Consider the following 22,829-nt stretch of genomic DNA (forward strand, 5'->3'; position numbering starts at 1 on the left):
AACACTGACCCAGGACCAATCTTTTATATCTCTTGTTCCCACCATGTTTAAAAACCCCAGCGTTACCATACCTGCCTGTATCCTACGGCTTGATTCTCTTGAAGTGCAAGTCTGGGCCCATTGTTGAATTCAGTTGGTTCACACTCTTTCTACTCAGTGTCCTAAGCCACTAACTTGTGGAAGTCCAGGCGGCGCATTGGGATTGCATGATTAATTTAAAACTAGTCCCAATGCGGCAGCCACACAGAAATTTCCTGAAGGCCTTGCCATTTACCAACCCTAAAAAAACTACTACACCAGACTTTCACTGCATTGTGATTTGGGAGATGTGGGCTTTGTTGCGTTCTGTATCCATGAGATGCTGCTCCCTTGGATCATAATGACTGAACCTAAAGAGAGAATGTGTTAATCTCCTTTATGAAGCTAGCCATAACATTATGTGAGCGCTTAAGAGTATGTAACAACACCTTATATAGAAAACCAATATTAACAAATTTGTATTTTATAATTTTGTATTCATTCACAACCTTTACATTTTTAGTAAAATAAAAAAAACAGATTAAGACAAGCAAAATAGCAGAAAATAAATTGCCATTGTTCATTGTGCTGACATGGATGCCAAACTCTCAACCTATGAGTATAGAAACCCAAAGGGGATACAGTAAAAACATCTTATCCTGTGATATCTGACCAATAATGTTAGTTACATATTGTTCTGTTTTGCATTTTTGTTCATTTAAAAAACGCATAAGCTCATCCCATCCAGTGTTCAGTCGGTGTTTTGGGGCCTTCTTAATAGGCAACCTCTATTAGGACCTATTAAGTCGCAGATTTATTATGTAGAATGAATCATCAAACCATAACCTTTAATCTGTATGAAGTGGTCTAAAATTGTGACCTCTTATCTAACCGTTCCGTCCAATTTATTGTAGGAGAGTTCTATTTAGAATTCCTAAAAAGACATCACTTCAATCTGAGAGGAAGTAAGTTATGTCTTGTCACGTAGAAGTTGCCTGTGTTCAAATGAATGAACAGTTTGCACGTGTCTTAACTGAATGCAAGTTTGATTGGCTCTTAAAATAGACGAAATCATTTTCAAGGCAATCCACAGACAATGGAGCTGTATCTCATCTCACAGTGAAAACAGATTCTTTGGAATGTGTATATACTGTATTTGCAAAGGGATTTTTTTCTGTGAGCCTTACTCATTCAAAGATTAACAGAACCTCTAGATCCAATGCAACCACTAACTGGCAAGACATGAATCTGCCAACTAGACAGATCCCTGATGCTTTTAAGCCATTGGGGCTAGCTATGCAGTCTGAGTCCATTTTAGGGCTATACCGGATGTCTGAATTAGCCAAGAGATTAGTCAGTTGGGCAAGGGCTTGCTGTGCAGCAGGAGAGGGATGACTGTTGCAGAAGGTGCATGCTTATGCACCAGCACAGGAGAGAATGTCTCTACTCCTTTCCTGGAGTAGGAAGGTCAACAAGGATTGCCTTGGTTATCAGTGGATGATAACATCAGATCTATTTTGCCAGTTGCGGAACTGATGGCCTATTCTGATAGGGATGTCTAACTGCAGTTTCCTTACCCTGTGATTTTTCCCATGCTGGATCCAGAAACTTTGATAATCAATTCCCTTGCGTGTGGTGCCTTGCAGCTCTGCGTCAGATCCACCCTGCACATGATGTCTGGGCAAGTATATGTGTGCCTCTTTTGGCCACCAACATTGGTTCTTTTCTCTTTTTCCCTTCCGATGCGGATCTGGAGTTTTTCAAATCTTGTCAGCCTTGACAGAAAATACTTTCTCTCAAATTTACCCAGTGTGCGAGGGACATGGTCCCATCCAAAACAGGTTTTAAACCATGTAGCGACTGCACCCGCCAAATGTTGGTGACAGTCACCCACAATGTCTGTGCTGAATGCTCTGCCCCAGACACTGCTTTGAGTAATGCAACTGCCGCCCAAAGATGAATAAGGAGGCCATCCGCAAGCACAAAGCCAAACGTGTTGTAGAGAATTTCAAAGGAAGACTAAGAAGGCCACATCTCGGCCCAAGTCGAGGGCTCGGATGTGCACTTGCGCCAGAGGCCGATCTTTGGACCATTTGTCATTTAGCTCTTAGAGCTTGGGTGAGTCCAAAAAGTCAAACAAACACCGGAAATCAAAACGCAGCCCTCCTGTGTCCCTCCACTCCCATCACCCAGTTGAGTGTGATGTCCTGGGCATCTCTAGGCCATGACGTATGGCCCTGGTTTTGAACCAGATTCTGGCATTTATGCTGGTGTGCGCTGACTTCCCTGGGTCATCGATGTCACCTCAACAGTGCAGGGATCCTAAGTAGGCCTTAGACCATACCTTTGGTGCCCCACTGGATCCCTGAGGAGCACCTTTGGACCCTAGGGATTACTAGTCTCCTCCTTTTGGGCTAAATCCGGTGGATCCATCCCAGACGATAGCTGCACCATTCGACCTCTCTGAGTCTGGCCCCACCAAATCCAGTCCCGGCACAAAGTCTGACGCTGTCCTTGACACTGTGATGGACACTTCAGCCTTGGGCTTCAGCTCTAGTGTCCGCAGAGCCAGACACAGAGCAGCTAGATTTAATGGACTCCGAAAGTCAGTTTCCATCACTCTAAATGTTTACAGCTTCTCACATGTATTCCTGTTCCAACCCTGAAACGTCAGGAGGACGATGATGGCAATGAAAGTACCTCCTAAGATGATGAGAGCCTCATTGTAGATCTGAGGGATGCCAGTGGAGTGGAAACCCCTACAGACATGGGGTAAGGGGGGAAAAAACCAAAGTGTTGCAATAGATGAGTCTGCCTCCATTGGACCAGCGATCAGGAGAGCGGTGGATATTTTGGCCCGCACCCTGCCCACAACAGAGGGTAGTACTAATGTGTTAACTGAAGTGCTTAATCCTGGACCAAATAAAATTGCAACCTCCTCTGCCCTTAAAAGTGTTGCTTACCAACATGCTGGTGGGCACCTTGGGAAGAGAGACTCTTACCTTAATTTAACAGACAAGTAGCAGGGTGGCATAGACCTGCTCCCAGAGACTAAGATTTTCTCCTTCAACATCCCACCCCAGAGAGCTTAAAGCGTCTAGAAGTGTCCTCGCACCTAATGCCTTTACTGCATCTCCTCCGGACAGGGAGTTGAAATATATGGAGACATTTACCAAGTGTATGTTCTTCTCCACCAGCCTTGCCATCTGTCAACACAAGTGTCTCCTGGGCTCACTTGTATGCATTGTGGGACAGAAAGGCGCCGATCTTGCCAACTTTCCCGGAGGACATCCAGCCAGCCTTCTAACACCTCATCACAGATGGCCAGTGCACAGCAAAGTACTCCATCTGTTTGAGCCAAGTCATGATTGTCTGTCTAGGTTGGACAGGTGGGACCAGCGCAGTGCTTTGATGCCAATCCTAGATTTGCTCCACTGGCTATTCTAATGATGACCAGCAACCCTCGACGGAATTGCTCTTTGATGGCTCAAACCTGTTTAAAGTGAAAGCGTACTTGGACTTGGAAAGATTTACGGAGAGCAGAGCCACTGCTCACTGTCTTGACCAAGCTCTCTAGGATTTTTCTGCAGAGTCAATGCCAAAATGTACCTCAGCAGTCAAAGGCCACTCACTCATCCCTGGCCTCTACCCCGAAAGGACTGACTGTGCAGGCCCCCAGAGGCAACTTGCTAGCCTCTGCTGCTGTTGTTTGTTGATGCCAAAAGAGGGTGGAGGCCTTTGCCCCATCCTAAACCTTCACCCTCTGAACTTCTTCCTCCGATGGAGAAGTTAAAAATGATCAACCTGGCTCAAGATCGGTGTATCCTGGATCCAGGAGACTGGATTTTAGCTCTGGATTTGCAGGATGTGTACTTCCATATTTGCATCCTACAAAGTCACAACGCTACCTGGGGTTTAAAGTAAGCCAAAAACACTTTAAGTTCATGGTGCTCCCTTTTGGCTTTAGCACTTCACCTCTCTTGAGGCAACCAGGTTTCACCAGATATAAGAGATTTTCTGCTTCACCTTTGCAATACCCAAAAGATTAACTGTACAGAGGAGGATGATCTGGTGACTAAAAACCTCTTTCTCAATTATAATACAAATGGTGTCTCTGATTTGTGGTTAAAAATGCAAGTGGCCTAGATACCTCAGCAGAAGGGGTATCCCTTATCCCTATGGTCCAGCCTCAGTGGAAGTTTGCTCATTTACAGCTGTAATAAGTAAAGCAGCTGGAGTCTTGGAATGGTCCCTGCCCTTTGCAAAGATGAATTCTAGCTTTTTAGTGCTTGTAACAACACTTTATCTTGGTGGCAAATCCCTTCAGTGAAGACCTCTTAGCTACTGTCATGGCACATGAGAGTACATTTTTTGGGACCAGCAATTTTGACGTCAGATGTCATAAGTCTGCGCCTGGTGATCTTCACATATTGTCCTTTCATCCATTACCCAAAACTCTGGTTGTCCAAATGCCATTCTCCTAGGAGAACCTAACTCTATGGGCAAAAAACATATGCCTCCGATGGATCCATCTGCTTGCAGATTTCTCACTTTAATTATGGTCTCACAGGTGTTGGACTGGTCTGAATAATTACTACATCTCCAGCTCACCATCTGGTACCATGAGGCTTTAACTGTGAATCCACCTGCTTGACATGAAAAGCTGATGTATAAGAGGTGCCAACTGGGGGGGGGCTCGTCAGTTCTTGTTCTTCCGTGCCTCGCTGATTCGGTCCGGAGCTTTCTCTTTGTACTCCACTGATAAATATTCCTCTGCTACGACATTGCCTTCAGACTTTTTACGCTTCAAACCCAGTCGTAAGTGTCACAAGTGGATGTCTTTATCTGATCCATATAACATAATCCTGTGTTATCTCTGCTCTGGCCATGATTCCAAGGCAGGCGGCTCTTATGCACCTTCGTGACCTTATGCACCCCAAAGGCCATCGGGCACCAGGTTGCCGAGTTGCTTTTTGTGAAGGCCAACGGAGGCACTACAAACCCTGATGGCCTACTATTTCCTGTACAGGTAAGAAGCCTGATAGGGAATGATCCCTTAACATCTTCCCATAAAAAGTACAAAGTTAGATAGGAAGGTGAAAGCCTCTTTAAACTTGCAGAAATAAATTTGCTCTTCGGACCGCAAATGGACATATGGAGTCATAGTGCTGTCCTTCGACCTCTGAGCCAAATCTGAAGCAGCAAAATTTCATGTGGTCTGCTGATATATAATATAATATATATATATATATATATATATATATCTCTGATCACTCTCTTTGTAGAGGCCAGACATTTGCCTGGATAGAGGAGTTATTAGTCTCTGATAGTAAAGCCATGACTACGGTTGGGAGAGATGATTCTGAGACTTACAATCTGCCTCCATTCCACCCTTTATCTTGATTCACAAAATGCCAGTGGTCTATATGCATCTCTTGAATGAGATATCCTCTACTCCTCTGGCCTCTTTAACAGAGAAAGTATGCTTCTTTTATGGGCTGGAATGGCTTTGCCTTAAGCAGTCCCTCTCTCTTTTCACTCTTTCTTTTCCCCCTTTCTGTTTGTCTCACTCTCCCTCACTCTCTCCACTACTCTCCTATGTCCGTATTTGTGGGAATGTACAAAACCGGTGGGTCTAAGCCTACCAGAACACACAAAGAAGCCATTTTCCAGTCAGTGATGGCTTGAATGCTTCAAAGCAAGTCCCAATGAGTGTGTCCATCAAACTACTCCACGATCCCCAGATGTTCTCTACTGTTTGTGTCCAGAACACTGTGATCATGCCCTTTGCAAACATCCATTTTGGAGGCAAACCGGATTCCTCCCTTGAAATATCACTGACCTGGGCTCATCAGTGAGGTAGTTTTATCAGCAATACTGAACATTTTGCAACTGCTCTAGAGCAGAGCTAAGCCTCTCAAGTAGCCTAAACACCTTAGGGAAATGCACCACTCTTATTAGTAGAGCTAGATAAAAGATCGCCATCCTCAGAAGAATTAGTGCCTTCTGTCTTCCGCTGGCTTTGTTACCTCAAAACCTCTCGGACATAACCTCCCCATCATAATCCCTCTTTACTGGTCCTTCAGAATCAAGGCATTGCTGGGGGAGTACGTCCAGTGAGAAGCACGGTGCTCCTGAGCGACAGGCAGGTGGATAGGAATCTGCAGGAAGGTAGTAGATTCATAATAATATCCTTACTCATGGTAAATAGCTTTATTCTAGCAGCCTGGCCCTCCAAACTTCTAGTGCCACCTGTCTCCTGGGCCGATACATACACGTTTTGTGAGAACTTGCGAATGTTCTCTGTGATCAGCTTGCCGGACCACATGAAAAAGCAGTCACAGACTTGGTCACTGACTGCTAGATGCATCCAATATTGGTGTGTCCGGGACTCTGTAAGCACTGATGTTCGATTTATGGTCACAGCTGTTTAGCTAGGGTGACAAGCTTGGTTGTGTTCCATTGGATTCTCCAGAGATGTCTAAACCACACCATGAATGCCCCTTCAGTAAGAGTAGGTGCTGTGAGAAAAAGCTGACTCCTTCCAGGAGACCTCCAAGAACAGAAGAGCTACAACTTCAGTGCTGGGCCTATCTTCCCAAGCATGTCAGTCAGCACCAGGACCGTGCAGTTCTGGCAAAAACATGGTTTTCTGGCTGTTCAAACACTCCAACAGATATACTGCTTTGTTCAGGGCATTGGTAGTTCTAAGGGGTGAAACGGACAGCAGATGCAGTCTTCACCATCCTCTCGCTCTGCTACTTCAACAACACATGCAGATATTCAGTTTATGATTCTGAGAAATCTGACTCAGGCTGGGATCCCAAATCTGCAGGCTGTCTTCTCTTCGCCATGGCATCATGAATCCTGTTGCTGCTGCACACCAGATGGGAGATCAGGGACCTTCATTGGTGCCTAATGTCAAAGGGACTCCGACATCCGAGGCTTGGGTGCCAATTTTTCTCAATACTCATCTAGAGCAGCACTGGTGGGTGCACCCTCCAGCCTACTGATAGATTCTTTTCAGCCCTCTTAAAGGTCAGGATATTGTGGTGGCGGATGCCTCCTAGGAGATATAAAGGCACAGGCCTCTGGTCGTCCTTGGAGGAGCTCCTGCATATCAGTGATGTATCAGTTGGCAATATCCATACAGCTCCCTCTGAAATGTTTCTGGGGGATTCCTTCAGGTCACGTGCTGTCAGCTGTCTCTTAGTGGAGGACCACAATGTTGGAGGTGCACCTTGAACTGATGGCAGCTGTTTTTCCAGGTTGGGGGGTGGCCCATTTAGCGATGTCTTTGCTGAGTTCCAGATTCAAGGCAATGCAGTCCTGGTGCGTACTGAGTACAGAATGCTCTGTTCTATCTGCAGAAACAGGGAGGCGCTCACTGGCCTCCCCTGTTGGCCCCAGCCCAGGAGATTTTGCACTGGGCCAGCCATCACAGGGTTCATCTCCTTGCAGAGAATCCGCTGCAGGCAGCGGACACTGATTTTGCAGACCTGCTCTGCAGGACGCAACAATAAGTCCACGAATGGGAAGTTGACCCACACATCTTGCTCCCTTACTTCCCCAGATTGGGTTCCCCGAATAAAGACCTTTCAGCCACAGCAGAAAAAGCAAAATGCTGAAAACTAGCCAAGTTTCTACACCCTGAGTCCATGGGCAATGCTCTGTGGATAAATTAATCAGGGCTTTTTGCCTATGCTTTTCCTCCTCTCCCACTGATCCTGCATGTACTCAGAAAGAGACAGACATCCATTACCCTCTTTTTAGCGGCTCCAACATGCACCAGACAACCATTGTTCTCCACCCTGCTCGAGATGGCAACTGTCCTGTATGAGAAGCTCCCCAACAGGCCAGGCATTCTCACTCGATCACAGCAAAGTTAGACACCCAGACCCCAGGCAGCTCAGCCGAGCAATTCGGTTCCTGAAGTACTAGGGTTTGATTACCTTGGACTGCCACAGGAGTGCAAGAACGTACTCCACGAGCCCCACAGGGCCACCACGTGTACCTACAGTGCCGGTCAGTGGAAAAGATTTGTGCACTACTATGCCCCAAACATTAAACCTTATCACCCTTATAGTGCAGGATATTCTGTTAACTCCTACACCTTTAGAAATCGGGGTTAGTTTATACATAAGTGAGACTATACCTAGATGCTGTTGCTGCATACACTTCCAGCCCCAGTCTGGGATCTTAATATTGTGCTCACCAGACTAATGGGGCCATCCTTTGAGCCCTTGCATACATGTCTCCTGCAGTTCCTCTTGGAAGGCTGCAGTCTTCATAATCACCTCACTTCTCACTTAGATGCATCAGTGAATTGCATGACTTCACTCTTCAAGAAGATTTTTCCAAGTCCACAAAGACTTAGTGGTTCTCAGAACCATTCCTAAGTTTGTGCCCAAGGTGGTCTTTTTGTTTCTCCTTAACCAGTCCTTTGAGCTCCAAGTCTTCTTCCCACAGCTTGACTCAGTAGCTGAAAGTGCACTCGACATGCTTGATGTCAAGCGTGCTCTTATAAATTACATTTGACAGGACCAAATCTCTTCACAAGACACAACATCTTTGTAGGTTTCTCTCAGCCTCAAAAAGGCCATGCCATTTCGAAGGCAGGGTTTGCCAGGAGGATTGTTAAATGCATGCAGACCTGCTATGCTAAAGCTAAAATAATCCTACCTTCCCACCCCAGGTCCCCTTCCACATGCAAGCAGGGAGCTACTATGATTCTCCTGGGACACATGCCTATAGAAAACACATGTAGAGCTGCCACTGCTCCACTCCACACACTTTTACAAAACATAAATGTTTGGACTTTCAATCAAGAAAACACGCCAGAGTTGGCCAAGCTGCCCTCAGGACTTTATTTCAAACCTCTTCACCGTCCGCTGCCTAGCCACCGCTTAATGGAACACAGATTTTGCATCTTTGTTTCTACAGCCACACGTGCTATTCACGAAATAGGTTACTTATAATTTTAGCATATGTTCATTGCACATAGTGCTGTAGATTTATATTTTCCCACCCTCCTCCCTGTAAGCCAGTGGCTGGTCTTTTTACCATGATTCTACTTCTATCGTCGCCATTCTACCTGTACACATTACTTCATACTCACTCTCTTCCGATGGTAGAAAAAGAATGTACAATGAAGTTGGTGACCATGTGCATCTACATCCAGAGGAGTCACTGAGGCCTTGTAACTTGAAAGACTTCTTCAAAGAAAAACAACTTGCAATGTCCAAGCCCAACACTAGATGGCAGGAGTATGCACAGCATGTGAATCTGTAGCACTGCATGCAACAAAACAGATGCTTACAGGGTAAGTAACATATTCCTGAGTGTATGGAACCTTCTTTGTGATGGGTACAAAAAAATTCTGTATTCTGATGGATACAACTACCTGTGGATTCCTCACCTCATGAATACTCCCATGGTGCCAGCATTCGACGGAAATCTTCTTACTAGTCTCTGCACGTCGACGAGGACGTCACTCTAGCCCACGCGACGCCGTCTGACGTCATACAGGCAATAAGAGGTCCTCGACGACGTGCGGACGTCAGTTCCCTTTTTTCCGTGCATTCGAAACGGTTATCTTCGAGGGAGCAACTGTTACTCTTGCGGTTACAGTGTATATCTTGCTGCGTAGTCTTTCGCTGTGGAAATAATGTCGCAGAGAAAGTCTGGATTTAAGCCTTGTCGTGAGTGTGGAGGCAAGATGTCGGTGACGGATCCTCATTCCGATTGCCTTTGGTGTTTGAGCTCCGACCACGACGTCTCGACTTGTGATTCATGTCAGCACATGAATCCAAAGGCCCTCAAGGAACGTGAGGCGAAGCTGTTTATGGCCAAGTCAAAGGAGAAACATCACAAGAAGTCTTCTTCCCCAAGACATCGGCGTCATCGAGACTCCCGGCGCCGTAGAGAATCTCGGCGTCATTCAAAGGAGACTCGTTCCAGGTCTCCGGATCGGCGCCGAAGGACATGGGAGGTCAGTCCCACGGTTACGCTGCATCCTTCGACGCCGTTGCCCTCTCCGGCGTCTCCAACTTCACCTGGACAGGCGTCGGTGATTGAGGTATTGGAGCCTCAAGTGTTTTCTCCGGCGCAGACGCCGAGGCCGGCGTCGGGGTCGCCTCCGAGACAGGCACCCCAGTATCCGGCTTTTCCCACCCCTGGAGCCGATAGTTCCGCATTCTTGAATGCGATGTATGCCATCTTCCAACAGATGGCTCCAGGGGGTGCTCCGGCTGGGCCTTTGGCCTTTTCTTTGGGTGATCCTGCGCCTCTTCGGCCGGCACCCTTTATGCCCTTTCTCCCGTTTGGGAACGTGGGCTCGGCGCCAGTGTCGGCGCCGGTGGCCGCTCCGGTGGCTTCAGAAGGATTGGCCCCGGGGATTTCCATCCCGTCGACGTTGGGATTTCGGCCTGTGACTCCGGTGGGTCCATCTGCTTCAGCTGCTCTTCCGTCGGCGCCGAAGTTACCTGTGGCGCCGGATGCGGCGTCGGTGGCTTCTGAAGATCGGCGCCGATCTTCGACTTCGGCGGAGGCATTGTCGACTCCGCGTATTGAGCAACGACTTCATTCAAGGAGACGTGCTCTCCGTGTATTAGAAGAGCAGGAGTACCAACGAGCCCTAGAGGAAGGAGAGCTAGAGGACTCGGGTGATGGGCTGCGTGGACTGGAGTCGGCCAGTGGGCTGGACACTTCCCCTGAGTGGGACCTTTCGTCCCCGGGGGAATATACTGAGGAGGCTGCTTCCTTTCATGCAGTGGTACGGAAGGCAGCTAGTTTTTTGGACCTGCCTTTGCCGGTGGTGGAGGCAAAACAAAACCTTTTGACAGAGGTGTTACATCCGGCCTCAGCCGCGGCGGAGCCTCTGTTACCATTTAATGACGCTCTGCTGGATCCGGTGTTAGAGGTGTGGAAGAGGCCGGCATCTTCCCCAGCAGTTCACAGAGCCGTGGCCAGGAGGTATCGGACGGCTCCAACTGACCCTGGTTTCCTATCTAGGCACCCTACGCCGGAGAGCTTGGTGGTGCAGGCCTCCTGTTCGTCCAAGTCAGCGCCTGGTTCTTTTCCGACGGTGCCGGGGGACAGAGATTCAAAGAAGCTAGAGGCGCAGTCGAAGAAGATTTTTTCGTCCTGCAGTCTGGCGTTAAAAGCCACCAATGCAACCTGTATCCTGGGGAGGTATATTCATGCTCTGATGGATGACATTTCCTCTTCGTTTACAGAGCTTCCCCAGGGTCTTTTGGATCTTGTCTCAAATGCCCAGGCTGCTGCGACCCAAATTATCCAGACGGGACTGGATACCACCGACTCGGTAGCCAGGGCAATGGGCACAACTGTGGTGGCAAGGAGACAGGCCTGGCTCCGTAACTCGGGCTTTTCGGCAGATGTACAGTCCACATTGTTGGATCTCCCGTTTGATGGGGACAAACTGTTTGGAGCTAAGGCTGATTCGGCCTTGGAACGTTTTAAGGAAAGCAGGGCCACGGCTAAGTCGTTAGGGCTCCAAGCTCCTTCTTCCACGGCCTCTTCCAGATTCTTCAGGAGGTTTCGTGGATTTGGGCGTGGCTCTTCCTCCTCTTCCTTTCGGGGGAGATATCAGCAACCTGCTTCTTCCCATCCCTATAGATCTTTCAGGGGGAGAGGTAGGGTCCGCACCAGAGGAGCCTCTCAGCAGCACTCTGCCTCTTCCTCATCCTCTGGCGGGGTGCAGCAGGGGAAGCAGCCTTAGGCTTCCACCATTTCCCACTCACTCCTCTCCTGTAGGGGGAAGATTACAGCATTTTCTCACCAAATGGAAGACTGTTACATCGGACACTTGGGTTCTCAGTGTTGTGGGAAAAGGCTACACCCTTCCCTTTCGGGAGTTCCCGCCCCGCCCTTCGTATTGTTCAGAAGAACACCTCCTGTTGCTAGAACAGGAGGTGCAAGTCCTCCTTTCAAAGGGCGCGGTGGAGTTGGTCCCGGAGCAGGAAAGGGGTCGAGGAGTTTACTCAAGGTATTTCCTGATTCCCAAGAAGGATGGTCGTTTGAGACCAATTCTGGACCTGAGGATCTTGAATTGGTTCCTCAAGCAGGAAAAGTTCAAGATGCTGACCCTAGCACAGGTGCTTTTGGCGTTGAACATGGAAGACTGGATGGTGTCTGTCGACTTGCAGGATGCTTACTTTCATATCCCGATACTCAAGTCGCACAGGAAGTATCTCCGGTTTGTGGTGGGATCGCAACACTATCAGTTTGCGGTCCTTCCGTTTGGTCTTACTTCAGCACCTCGAGTCTTCACGAAGGTGATGTCGGTGGTTGCGGCAGAACTCAGAAGGAAGGGGATAGCAGTATTCCCTTACTTGGACGACTGGTTGATCAAAGCCAAGTCCCCGGAGCTTGTGTCGCATCATCTGCAGTCAACAACCCAGTTGTTGTTCGACCTGGGTTTTTCGGTGAACGAGCCCAAATCTCACCTAGAGCCCTCTCAGCGCCTCCTGTTCATAGGGGCAGTACTGGATACAACATTGGGTCGGGCCTTTCCTCCGCCTCAGCGGATTCAAGATATTCAGGATTTGGTTCCAATGTTTCGAAATGGAGCGGTAGTTCCAGTCCTCAAGGTCCTTCGTCTGCTCGGTCTTTTTGCCTCCTGCATTCTGTTGGTCACGCATGCTCGCTGGCACATGAGGGCGCTTCAGTGGTGCCTCCGAAGGCAGTGGTCTCAACACAGAGGGGATCTAGAGGGTACTGTCAAGATCTCCAGAGATGCTGCTGTGGATTTGAAGTGGTGGATTGCAAGCAACAATCTTTCACAAGGAAAGCCGTTCCAGCAGTCGCCACCAGTGGCCACAGTCATAACGGATGCTTCCACTCTAGGGTGGGGAGCTCATCTGGGGGATCTGGAGATCAAAGGTCTTTGGTCTCCAGAGGAACAGATGTTTCACATCAAGCTGTTAGAGTTACGGGCTGTACGTCTGGCTCTCAAGGCCTTCCTCCCTTCCCTTCGTGGTCAGTCGGTACAGGTCCTAACGGACAATACTACCACGATGTGGTACATAAACAAGCAGGGAGGAGTGGGGTCATACCTTCTCTGCAGAGAAGCTCTTCGACTATGGTCCTGGGCAAAGGACCATCGGATTTGCTTGATAGCAAACCATCTGGCCGGAGTTTTGAACGTGCGTGCGGACAGTCTGTCGCCACTTCTCGGCAGACCACGAGTGGCGTCTCCATCCAGATCAAGTCCGTTTAATCTTCCAGAGGTGGGGGTTTCCTCGGGTAGATCTGTTCGCCACTCGAGAGAACGCGCATTGTCCGTTGTTCTGCAGCCTTCAGTATCCGATGCAGGGAGCGTTGGGGGACGCGTTTCAAATAACCTGGTGCGGCCAGTTGCTTTACGCGTTTCCTCCCATACCCTTGATTCCTCGAGTATTGAGGAAGATTCGCCAAGACCGGGCTCTAGTAATCTTAATAGCTCCGGATTGGCCAAGGAGGGTGTGGTACTCCGACCTTCTCCAACTCTCAATGTGCCCGCCGCTCCGTCTCCCTTTCAGGGCAGACCTCCTCTCGCAGTTGCAGGGGCAGGTTCTACACCCCAACCTCCAGAGTCTGCACCTACATGCCTGGAGATTGAACGGGGCAACCTGAGTTCCTTCTCTCTCCCGCCTGAGGTAGTGGATGTTATATTAGCGGCCAGGCGACACTCCACTAAATCTATCTACGCTAATAGGTGGTCTAAATTTGTTGCGTGGTGTGGAGAGAGGCAGATTGATCCTTTGCATGCTCATCTATCGGACGTTTTGTCTTTTGCTCTATCTCTGGCGCAGAAAGGTTGTGCAGTGGCTACCATTAAGGGTTATTTATCGGCCTTGTCAGCCTTCATATGTCTTCCAGACCAACCATCTTTATTTAAATCCCCTATTGTTATCAGATTCTTGAAAGGTCTTCTAAATCAATATCCTCCAAAGCCATTCGTTATGCCGCAATGGGATTTGTCCTTGGTCCTGACTTTCCTTATGGGGTCCCCTTTTGAACCTATGCATTCTTGCCCCTTGAGGTATTTGGTTTTAAAAACAGTCTTCCTGATAGCTATAACATCAGCAAGGAGAGTGAGTGAGTTGCAGGCCTTATCAGTAAAGCCCCCTTATACAACTTTTTATGGGGAAAAGGTGGTGTTGAGGACCAAGGCTGCTTTCCTCCCGAAGGTTGTTTCACCCTTCCATTTGGCTCAGGCAATTACTTTGTCCACGTTCTATCCTCCGCCTCATCCTTCCAAAGAGGAAGAAAGACTGCACCGTCTGGATCCAAAGAGAGCGTTGAGCTTCTTTATTGATAGAACAAAGGATTTCAGGCTGGAGGATCAGCTGTTTATTGGATACGTGGGCAAGAGGAGAGGAAAGGCAGTCCACAAGAGAACACTATCCAGGTGGGTTGTTCTTTGCATTAAAATATGTTACTCTTTGGCAAAGAAGGATCCTCCTGAGGGCATTAGAGCTCATTCCACCAGAGCTAAGTCGGCCACTTCGGCCTTGGCCAGGGGTGTTCCTGTGGTCGACATCTGCAAGGCCGCAACTTGGTCGTCCCTTCACACTTTTGCAAAACATTACTGTTTGGATTCTGAGGTTAGAAGGGACGGCCATTTTGCACGGTCAGTGCTGCAGGATTTCTTGGTTTGACCATTTAGGCACCCACCGCCGGGCGTGGTACTGCTTTGGGACTCTATTCATGAGGTGAGGAATCCACAGGTAGTTGTATCCATCAGAAGAACGAGTTACTTACCTTTGGTAACGACTTTTCTGGTGGATACATTAGCTACCTGTGGATTCCTCACGGTCCCACCCGCCTCCCCGTTGCCTTTCTGGTCTTACCAAGTAATCCTTGAGTGCGCTCCTCTTGGTCTTTGAGGGTGCAATAGATGTGTATATAATATATTTATATATATATATGTATATATGTATATATCTTTGTGTATATACTTGATGTGTATATATATTTTAAAAAAGAGAGAGTTATATATATATATATATATAAAAGATTTACAGTTATTCATGCAATGTTGTGTATTTTTACAATGTAATGGGATGTTGCCTTGCTCTTTCATTGCATTGCCTGGTTGTTCTCATGCACGTAAAAAATGATTGGTACTGACGTCCGCACGTCGTCGAGGACCTCTTATTGCCTGTATGACGTCAGACGGCGTCGCGTGGGCTAGAGTGACGTCCTCGTCGACGTGCAGAGACTAGTAAGAAGATTTCCGTCTAATGCTGGCGCCATGGGAGTATTCATGAGGTGAGGAATCCACAGGTAGCTAATGTATCCACCAGAAAAGTTGTTACCGAAGGTAAGTAACTCGTTCGTCTCTGCTCCACCCTTCCTCTACCCCTGAGAAATTAGTGCCATTACTGCCATAAGATCCAAAGGCATGCAAAATTTTAGGTGCTATATTTGTCTGTCTTTGGATTCTCGGTTTCTCTCTCTGCGGTTCGATAGGACACAGAAAAGTTCAGAAACTGAGGGGCATGGAAAAAAGGTAATGAAGTGACAGCGTAGTTGTTGGCACCTAATATAATCCGGTATTTTCATGTCCGGAGGTAGAGAAATGTCTTGAGCTGCATGGTACCACCTGCGGCACTAGAGGGCTATTACTGGGGGAGAACTTTTCTGTGCTAGCGAGAATTTTGGAGGGAGGGATCATTCATAAGGTAAGAAATATGTGGAAAGGTATGCATTCACTAGAAATATCGTTACTGATGGTACGCTTTTCTTCTCTGTTGTTCTTGTGAAGTAGGATTTTGTGTTGCAAGGTTTAAGTGTTGCCATTTTGTAGTATTTCACCTCCTCTGGTATTTATTGTGAAAACTGATCTATCAGATATGATTTTGCTGAGTGAATTACTCGATGCCCTATGCAGAATTTTTCTTGACCAATAAAGTTGCACATTTGACAAGACAATTTTTACTGCCCTCTTTTCTTCACTTAAAGAAGGATGCATTTGTTTTAAAAAAAAAATAATTAAAAAAACGATTTTGGTAGTTCTCCATTCCAAATTGCAGAGCCTTAAACCCCTCACCCTTTATATCAGTTATCGAGCTGGAGGTCCAGTTGATGCTTTACACCTAGCACCCATGTGCTGGAATGTATTTTTTTTCCTTACCATGGTAGTTTGTAATGTTTCATATAAATTTATTGCTTCTCAGGATCTCCTCCAGCTGCAGTATGAAGGTGTTGCTGTTATGAAAATGTTCAATAAAGCTAAAGTCAACGTGAACCTTCTTATCTTCCTGTTGAATAAGAAGTTCTTCAAGAAGAAGTAAATTAACTCTTCCTTGACGGAAGCGCTATGACGTTGGGCCGGATCCCCGAACTTTGCACTGGGAGCCCCGGCACAAGGGTTCCAGGTTTGGCTGCTTATGCTGCTGTTTTAGCCCAGACGGACAAAGCTTTGATGGCTGGAGTAGTCGATTTTTTTTCTAACACTAATTTAACTCTGCATTGCTGTCTGGAGAGAAGCACCTTTCAGGACACCGGAGTATGACCTCCCCAAGGACGAAGGCACGGTGGAGCTCTGATGCTTCAAAATGATCTGACCATCCATTGTCTCCTCCAGTGGAAGACTGTGCTGCTTTGAATCAACCTGATTTTTATAGATTTTATTTATCCTATATCCGCGGACGTGTGGCGGTCACTAAAGGCTTGACCAACGATGTGGCAGGTGGAGCGTTTGCTCTTCTCTTCACTGTCCATGTGCTCATACATTTTGCTCTGGCAAAGTATGGGTTGGCCATTCTTGTCTCTGACGTGACCATCACGGGTGATCTCCGGACCTGGACTATTGTTTTTAACCTATTGTGATCCCGTTTCCTCCGGCGGTGCCGAGCCTCTTCTGAAAGGTTGTTGAGCTGCTGGGCGTGCTCAGATTGTTGAGCAGATCTATTCTGCAACAGGCTGCAGAACGTGCGTGAAACAGCAAACACCCGACCCGAGCACCTCTAGTACGTTGTACCATTGTTTATGAGCAATCTTGTATTGACATTGAAAATGATTCAAAGCATCTAATGTAGGATGCCTTGAGGTAGCTGAACGAAATGTCCTGGGTAGTTGGTGGAGCTGGGGGCCGGCAACTAGGTGGTTCTCTTTCTATTACTCGAGTTGGTAGCTGGTGTGCTTTTGTCTGGGGAGAAATCAAGGTCACAGTTTAAACAATGGCGTGTGAGCTATGGGGTGTAGGGTGTTACTTATTTTTCTTCAATCCGTAGGAAGACAGTGAGCAACTCTGCCACAAAGGCATTTAATATTGTCTGTTTTCCGCGCTATGCTGTCCCAGATCACGGTTGTCAAACCATCTGGTTCCTAATGGAGACTATTGGTTACTTTGTGTAAATGATATTGGTTTCTGATTCATTTTCATTGCTGAATTTTAAGTTAAATTAATTGTTCTGACCCATTTTCTATATGTAATGGGAGGCGCAACATTACCCTGTGATATTCACGCTTTGAAGAAAAAGGATTTCAGTTGTCTGGACATTCATGGCCCCCAATGGTGCCCACATATCTGTTAATTATCTTATAACTTGAGAGTATAAGACCCTTCCCTCGAATCAAAAGCGTTGCCATAGATCTGTCGAGACCTGGGAGTCCCCATATATAGAGGGAAGACTTTCGAATTTTATTTTTCACTTGAAATTGTATCCTCTGTTCCTCTGTGACTGAACCCAGAAATCAGAGTACCCAGGGTGTCCGCCACCAGCCACGTGCGATATTCACTAGAACGTGCCCATCTTCTGTTGGCCTGTAATGCCGGGATACTTTGGAACACCATTTTTGGAAAAGTGAAAACCTCTTCTGACGCTGTGCATGTTTACCCTTAAAATGATGTAGTTGCAGGATGAACCTCAGTATGAATTCACAATGTGCCCCTAAACTGACCAGGGGCGGACATATCTGTGCATCAAGAGAGCCAGTTGTCCTGGGCCTCGAGTCAAAAGGCGGTTCAGATTTAGAAATGTGGGATTCTTTTTTTATTATTAATTTTAAAACTTGACTTCCAGCCAAAGTCCTCCAATGTTTAAGACTTGGTTTCCCTGGCCTACGAGAGAGCATGTCCCTAATTTTCTGTTGCTTCTCTTGTGGCAGTATTTTCATGAGACGTGTTATCCACATTCGTAAGCTGACCCTGATGGCTGGCATATTTCTTATTAGCTTTTAATATGCTACGCAGCCGCAAATAGTACACCAAACCCACCTCACCTTTTCCTTGTGACAACTGTAGAAATATTTATTTGATAAACGCGTTCACCCATTAATTTAACACAATCACTGGACGCATTTTTAATCAAAATAAGTTCTTTAAAACAATATTTTAGCCTAGTTTTGTAGCCTAGTGAAGAACGAATAGTAAGTAGTCGTTCCTGAACAAAATGTTAGTATAGAAAAAGTAACTCATTGGTTCAGTAGGCGGCAATGTATACGGATGCACCGACATCTAGTGGCGCAATGAAGTATTATTGGTTTAGTGAGCAGTTATGAGTTTTATCTGCTGGCCCTCACTTCGTGTCCCTTATTTTAAACAGTTTTTTATTTAAGTTTTTTGTGTTAACGTTCAAAGTTACTGTAAACTAATCAAGAGGAGTTTTGCTTGTCTTCTGTATATTTGCGGTTCACTCGACAGAAAAATCATGGCAATTCCCTTCAGCCGGAGGGCAGTGGCGTTTCGCTATTAATATTAAACGTTCTTGTCCAGGACCTGCAGTTGCACTGCCTCCTTTATTTTTATTTTTTACGAAGTAACAAAAAAATATCATAGCACCTTTAAAAATATACTTTTCCGTAAATTGCGAAAGCAGCCCCGCGCAGGCTCCATCGATGTTTCTATTTTTCTGGATAATTGGCGTTGCTTGTTTCTGCTTCTTTAACATATTATGGAGCAGAGCATAGGGTTCCTTGGGAAATTAAACACAGCCGCCCCTTTGCCGTTTGTGTTTAATAAAGTAAATAGTCGCCAAGGTTTTTCATCAGTTGCTCTGTGTAAGGGGGATTATGACTAATGCGATTCATACTGACACCATGGTGTCTTCCCTACGAGGACTGTCCTCCTACCCGTGTTACCTGGTTCTAATTTCCTCTCCGTTTAAGTGGCTTTCAGCTTCTTCCGTGCCAGGCATGGAGGCCACACCATAACTGTGCAACCTGCAGAGGGTTCTCTTTATACTGTTTTAAGATTGAGTCTGTTAGCAATCTTTCACCTCTTTATATTATGGATTTCATTTGCTTATGTCTACCAATTGCACTGGCCCATAACTCACCCCCAAAAACCTGTGAATTTGGCTAAGCAAGTTCTGAAAAGCTCCAGCCTTCCCAGTCACTCTCCTTCAGGTTTCAAGGCCATTTCCAGCTGGCCCGGACTTCGTGATACAGCTGATCCGAGCTACTCCCATCATTTCGTAAGGGGCTGCAGGGAGCATGGTTTCTTGCAAATAGCTCTTAGATGACAGCGCATAGATGCAGAGCTTTATGATGGAGGTTTTCCAACCTCCCCTGGCGGGGGTAGCGGCCTCATCGGAACCTTTCGCAGTCAAAGGAATGATTACGAATCAACCCTTTCAAAGTCCCAATTTATCCCCAAGCACCACCGATTACTATCCAGCAGGTTAATTAACATTCTTTGATTATTTGATTGTTTTAGAGATTTTAATGTTTTTTATTTTTAAATATTTTTATTGAAAAGCCACACTTTAGATAGTGAGTCTACATTAGCTGCGTCCAGTGTGACTCAACTCTTCATATGTTGGTAGTTCACTACATGATATGTTAACCCTATTTATTCTTCTATTATATAATTAATTGCAGTTACGGAAGAGGCTAGAAAGCAGGTTGACCAGGGTCTCACCACAGTGATTATTATGCTGGACTTGAGCGCAGCTTTTGACACAGTAGACCACCAGGTATTGATCCAGAGAATGAGGGAGCTCGGAATTAAGGAACAGGCACTTGCCTGGTTTACTTCCTTACTACAGGACAGGTCCTTTCAGGTCCTAGATCGATCGTTCCTATCAAACAAACTACAGTGCAGGTGTGGGGTGTACCTCAGGGCTCTGCCCTTAGTCCGACACTGTTTAACATTTATATGGCTCCCTTGGCTTCTTTGGTGGAATCATTTGGATTAGCATTAGTGTCCTATGCTGATGACACACAACTGGTGGCTTCTTTTTCTGCTAGTGAGACCTCAGAAGGAGCCGCTTTCATTACTTGTATTCAAGCGGCCTCACGCTGGATGACTCCGAGTAAATTGCAACTAAATGAGGAGAAGACGGATTTCATGATACTGGGCCCTGAACCAAAGCCTGGAATTTCTCGCACCTGTCCTTTGGCACTTAGTGAGTTCCCTCCTCCCAAAAAGCATGTTAAGAGCCTGGGGATCAGTCTGGATCCCCTTCTGACGCTAGACCTGCAGGCTACGAACATATCTACTACTTGCTTTGCCTTACTGAGACTTCTTAGGAAGATTTTTGTTATTCTTCCAGCACTGGTTAGAAGACTCAATGTGCAAGCTGTTATACTTTCAAGGCTAGACTACGGGAATGGCCTTTTCCTAGGTTCCCCAGTATATGTTAAAGAGAAATTTCAAAGAGTTCAAAATGCTGCAGCTCGTTTATTACTGAACATCCCAAGAAGGTCTTCTGTGAAAGCTGGATTGGCCTCCTTGCACTGGTTGCCTGTTGTACAGCGTATCAAATTTAAGGCTCTATGTCATATCCACAGGTCTTTCCATGATAGAGGACCTATGCTCCTTAGGAACTTGGCCACTTTTTATAGGCCGAATAGAGATTTGAGATCCACTACTCTTGCTTTAGTAACCGTACCGAAAATAAAGAAAGCAAGATGGGGTGGGTCCTCTCTGATGTTTTTAGGAGCCAAATTGTGGAACTCGCTGCCTTCGGCTGATGGTGCAAGAACTGGAATTTCGAAAGGCCTTGAAAACTTGGTTATTCTAGGTCCAGTTGTTTTTATTCCTTTCTTGTTGCGTATCACTCTCATCCCCTCTGTGGTTAGGGTTTAGTAGCGCTGGGAAACCCGAGGGTAGCCATGCGCTCTATAAAATGTGCAACATTCTTCAGCCACATTACTACCATCAAAGAGATTTTTTAAAGCAATATGTCCACTGGCTGGTCGAAACTGGATGCAGACCACCACACTTAGTGTTGTTTTCACTCAGGTTTTTGGGACGGCATGCCTATGGAGCTGCAGTCACGTGGAAAAAGAAAATCACTGTTGCTCGAAAAAGAAGGTTCCTGGGGTGGAGCAGATAGGTTGGGTCACAGTAGTGAACTTGTATTTATTAAGTATTTTCTATGATGTCCAATCACGCGCCCATTTATGCTCATGGGCAGCAGTACTTTATTCTAAGATTGTCATAGTAGCCAGCAGCTATGACTGCTGGACTGTTGGCAAGGTAGAACCCGAGATGACAACCTGTTCACCAAGTCAAGTACTCTGCAAGGGTAATGTGGTATGTACTCTTCCCATTCACCTTTGTGTTGATGCCTAGCATTAGTTGTGCATTCTTCCATTCACTCAGTTCAGAGATGCCAGTCATAGCCGCTCACTGTCTAGATATTGAACAGTACATATGTTGGTGAATCGTGCAACTGATTATTCATTTGAATTTGAGAACGTCCGTCATTGCGTTTTTTTTATTTGAATTTATTTTTTGCAAACTGGCTATTATATGTGCTTCTTCATAGGATACAATTCTGCGTGTGATTAACATAAAAGTTAACACCTCCAAAGCAGTTTTTCAAAATAGCTTTAAAAAAGTTTATATTTGTGACCCGTTTCACAATTTATGTTTTTATTATTCAGATTTTTTGCACAGTTGAAGAGTGATGTGGATCAATCTCACAGTATTCTATTACCATGAAACATTGTTCTGCGTGTTTTTTGGTGTAATGATTTTCTGCAGTGTATTTGGGAATAAGAACTAACGAGCAGTTTTGTAGTGCAAATAAATTAGCCAGTATTGTATGACCTTACGGACTTGGACTTAACAAATATGATTTTCCCGTCACTATTTAATTTTTCTTGAGTGTGTCTGCTTCCTTGGACCAGTGTCTTTCAAGCATTAAGACATAGATCAGAGTCAGTGACTTCCTGCATTCCTTAAGCCAAGCCACACCAAATGTGCTCAACTTATCCTGCAAGCACTAATGGCTGCCCTGTTGCACTACATTCACTGTTAATCTGGAAGGTCAGCCATTTTGTGTGCTATGCTTGAGCACTGTTAAAACCATCTCTTTCTCTGATTGTATCATGTCTTGAGTCAGCTGCTGAAGCAATTATGATTTTTATATGTAATTAAACCTTTGCACTTATGAAGAATTGTGTGTTGGCCTTCTTTTTCAAAGAACCTGTTCAATTGTAAAGGAAATGGATGAGTAACGTTGAGCAGTTGTGCATATGAAAGCTTTAGGAAAATGCGAACTAGTCTGTGATAAACATTATAACCTTGGACCTCGAGCTTATGAAATGATTTTAGCGTGGAGCCCAATTTCATCCTGAGTAGAATCTGGTTATCGATGCAGGCGCAGTTCCAGGACTCTAAAAGTAATTGTAATTTATTCAAATGTTAAAGCTATTCCAAGGCGGCTCTTAATTACAGCATTAGTTGTGTTCAATTTCTGTTCTTTTACTTCAGTAATGAGTTTATCTGGATGCTAACGGAGAAGGTGGTCTGGTATTTTGACAACCTATATGTCTAGATGTAGAATTTTGAGTGTGTGATTATTTCCATTTTAAGACATTGCACCCCTCCGGTTCACCCAGTC

The 22,829-nt window shown here is 46.0% G+C and overlaps 1 protein-coding gene across 1 annotated transcript in view; it reads left to right on the plus strand.

The window, feature by feature from the left end:
• IQGAP3 (IQ motif containing GTPase activating protein 3) overlaps positions 1 to 22,383 on the plus strand; it is a 158,035-nt gene extending 135,652 nt beyond the window's left edge. Inside the window, exon 38 of the mRNA XM_069218034.1 lies at positions 16,206 to 22,383. Coding sequence (XP_069074135.1) covers positions 16,206 to 16,322 — 117 coding nt within the window. The 3' untranslated portion in view covers positions 16,323 to 22,383. The remainder of the gene's footprint in view (positions 1 to 16,205) is intronic.
• The last annotated feature ends 446 nt before the right edge of the window (positions 22,384 to 22,829 follow it).

Source organism: Pleurodeles waltl, chromosome 12 (genome assembly GCF_031143425.1).
Source record: "Pleurodeles waltl isolate 20211129_DDA chromosome 12, aPleWal1.hap1.20221129, whole genome shotgun sequence".
In the NCBI taxonomy this organism is placed as follows: domain Eukaryota; kingdom Metazoa; phylum Chordata; class Amphibia; order Caudata; family Salamandridae; genus Pleurodeles; species Pleurodeles waltl.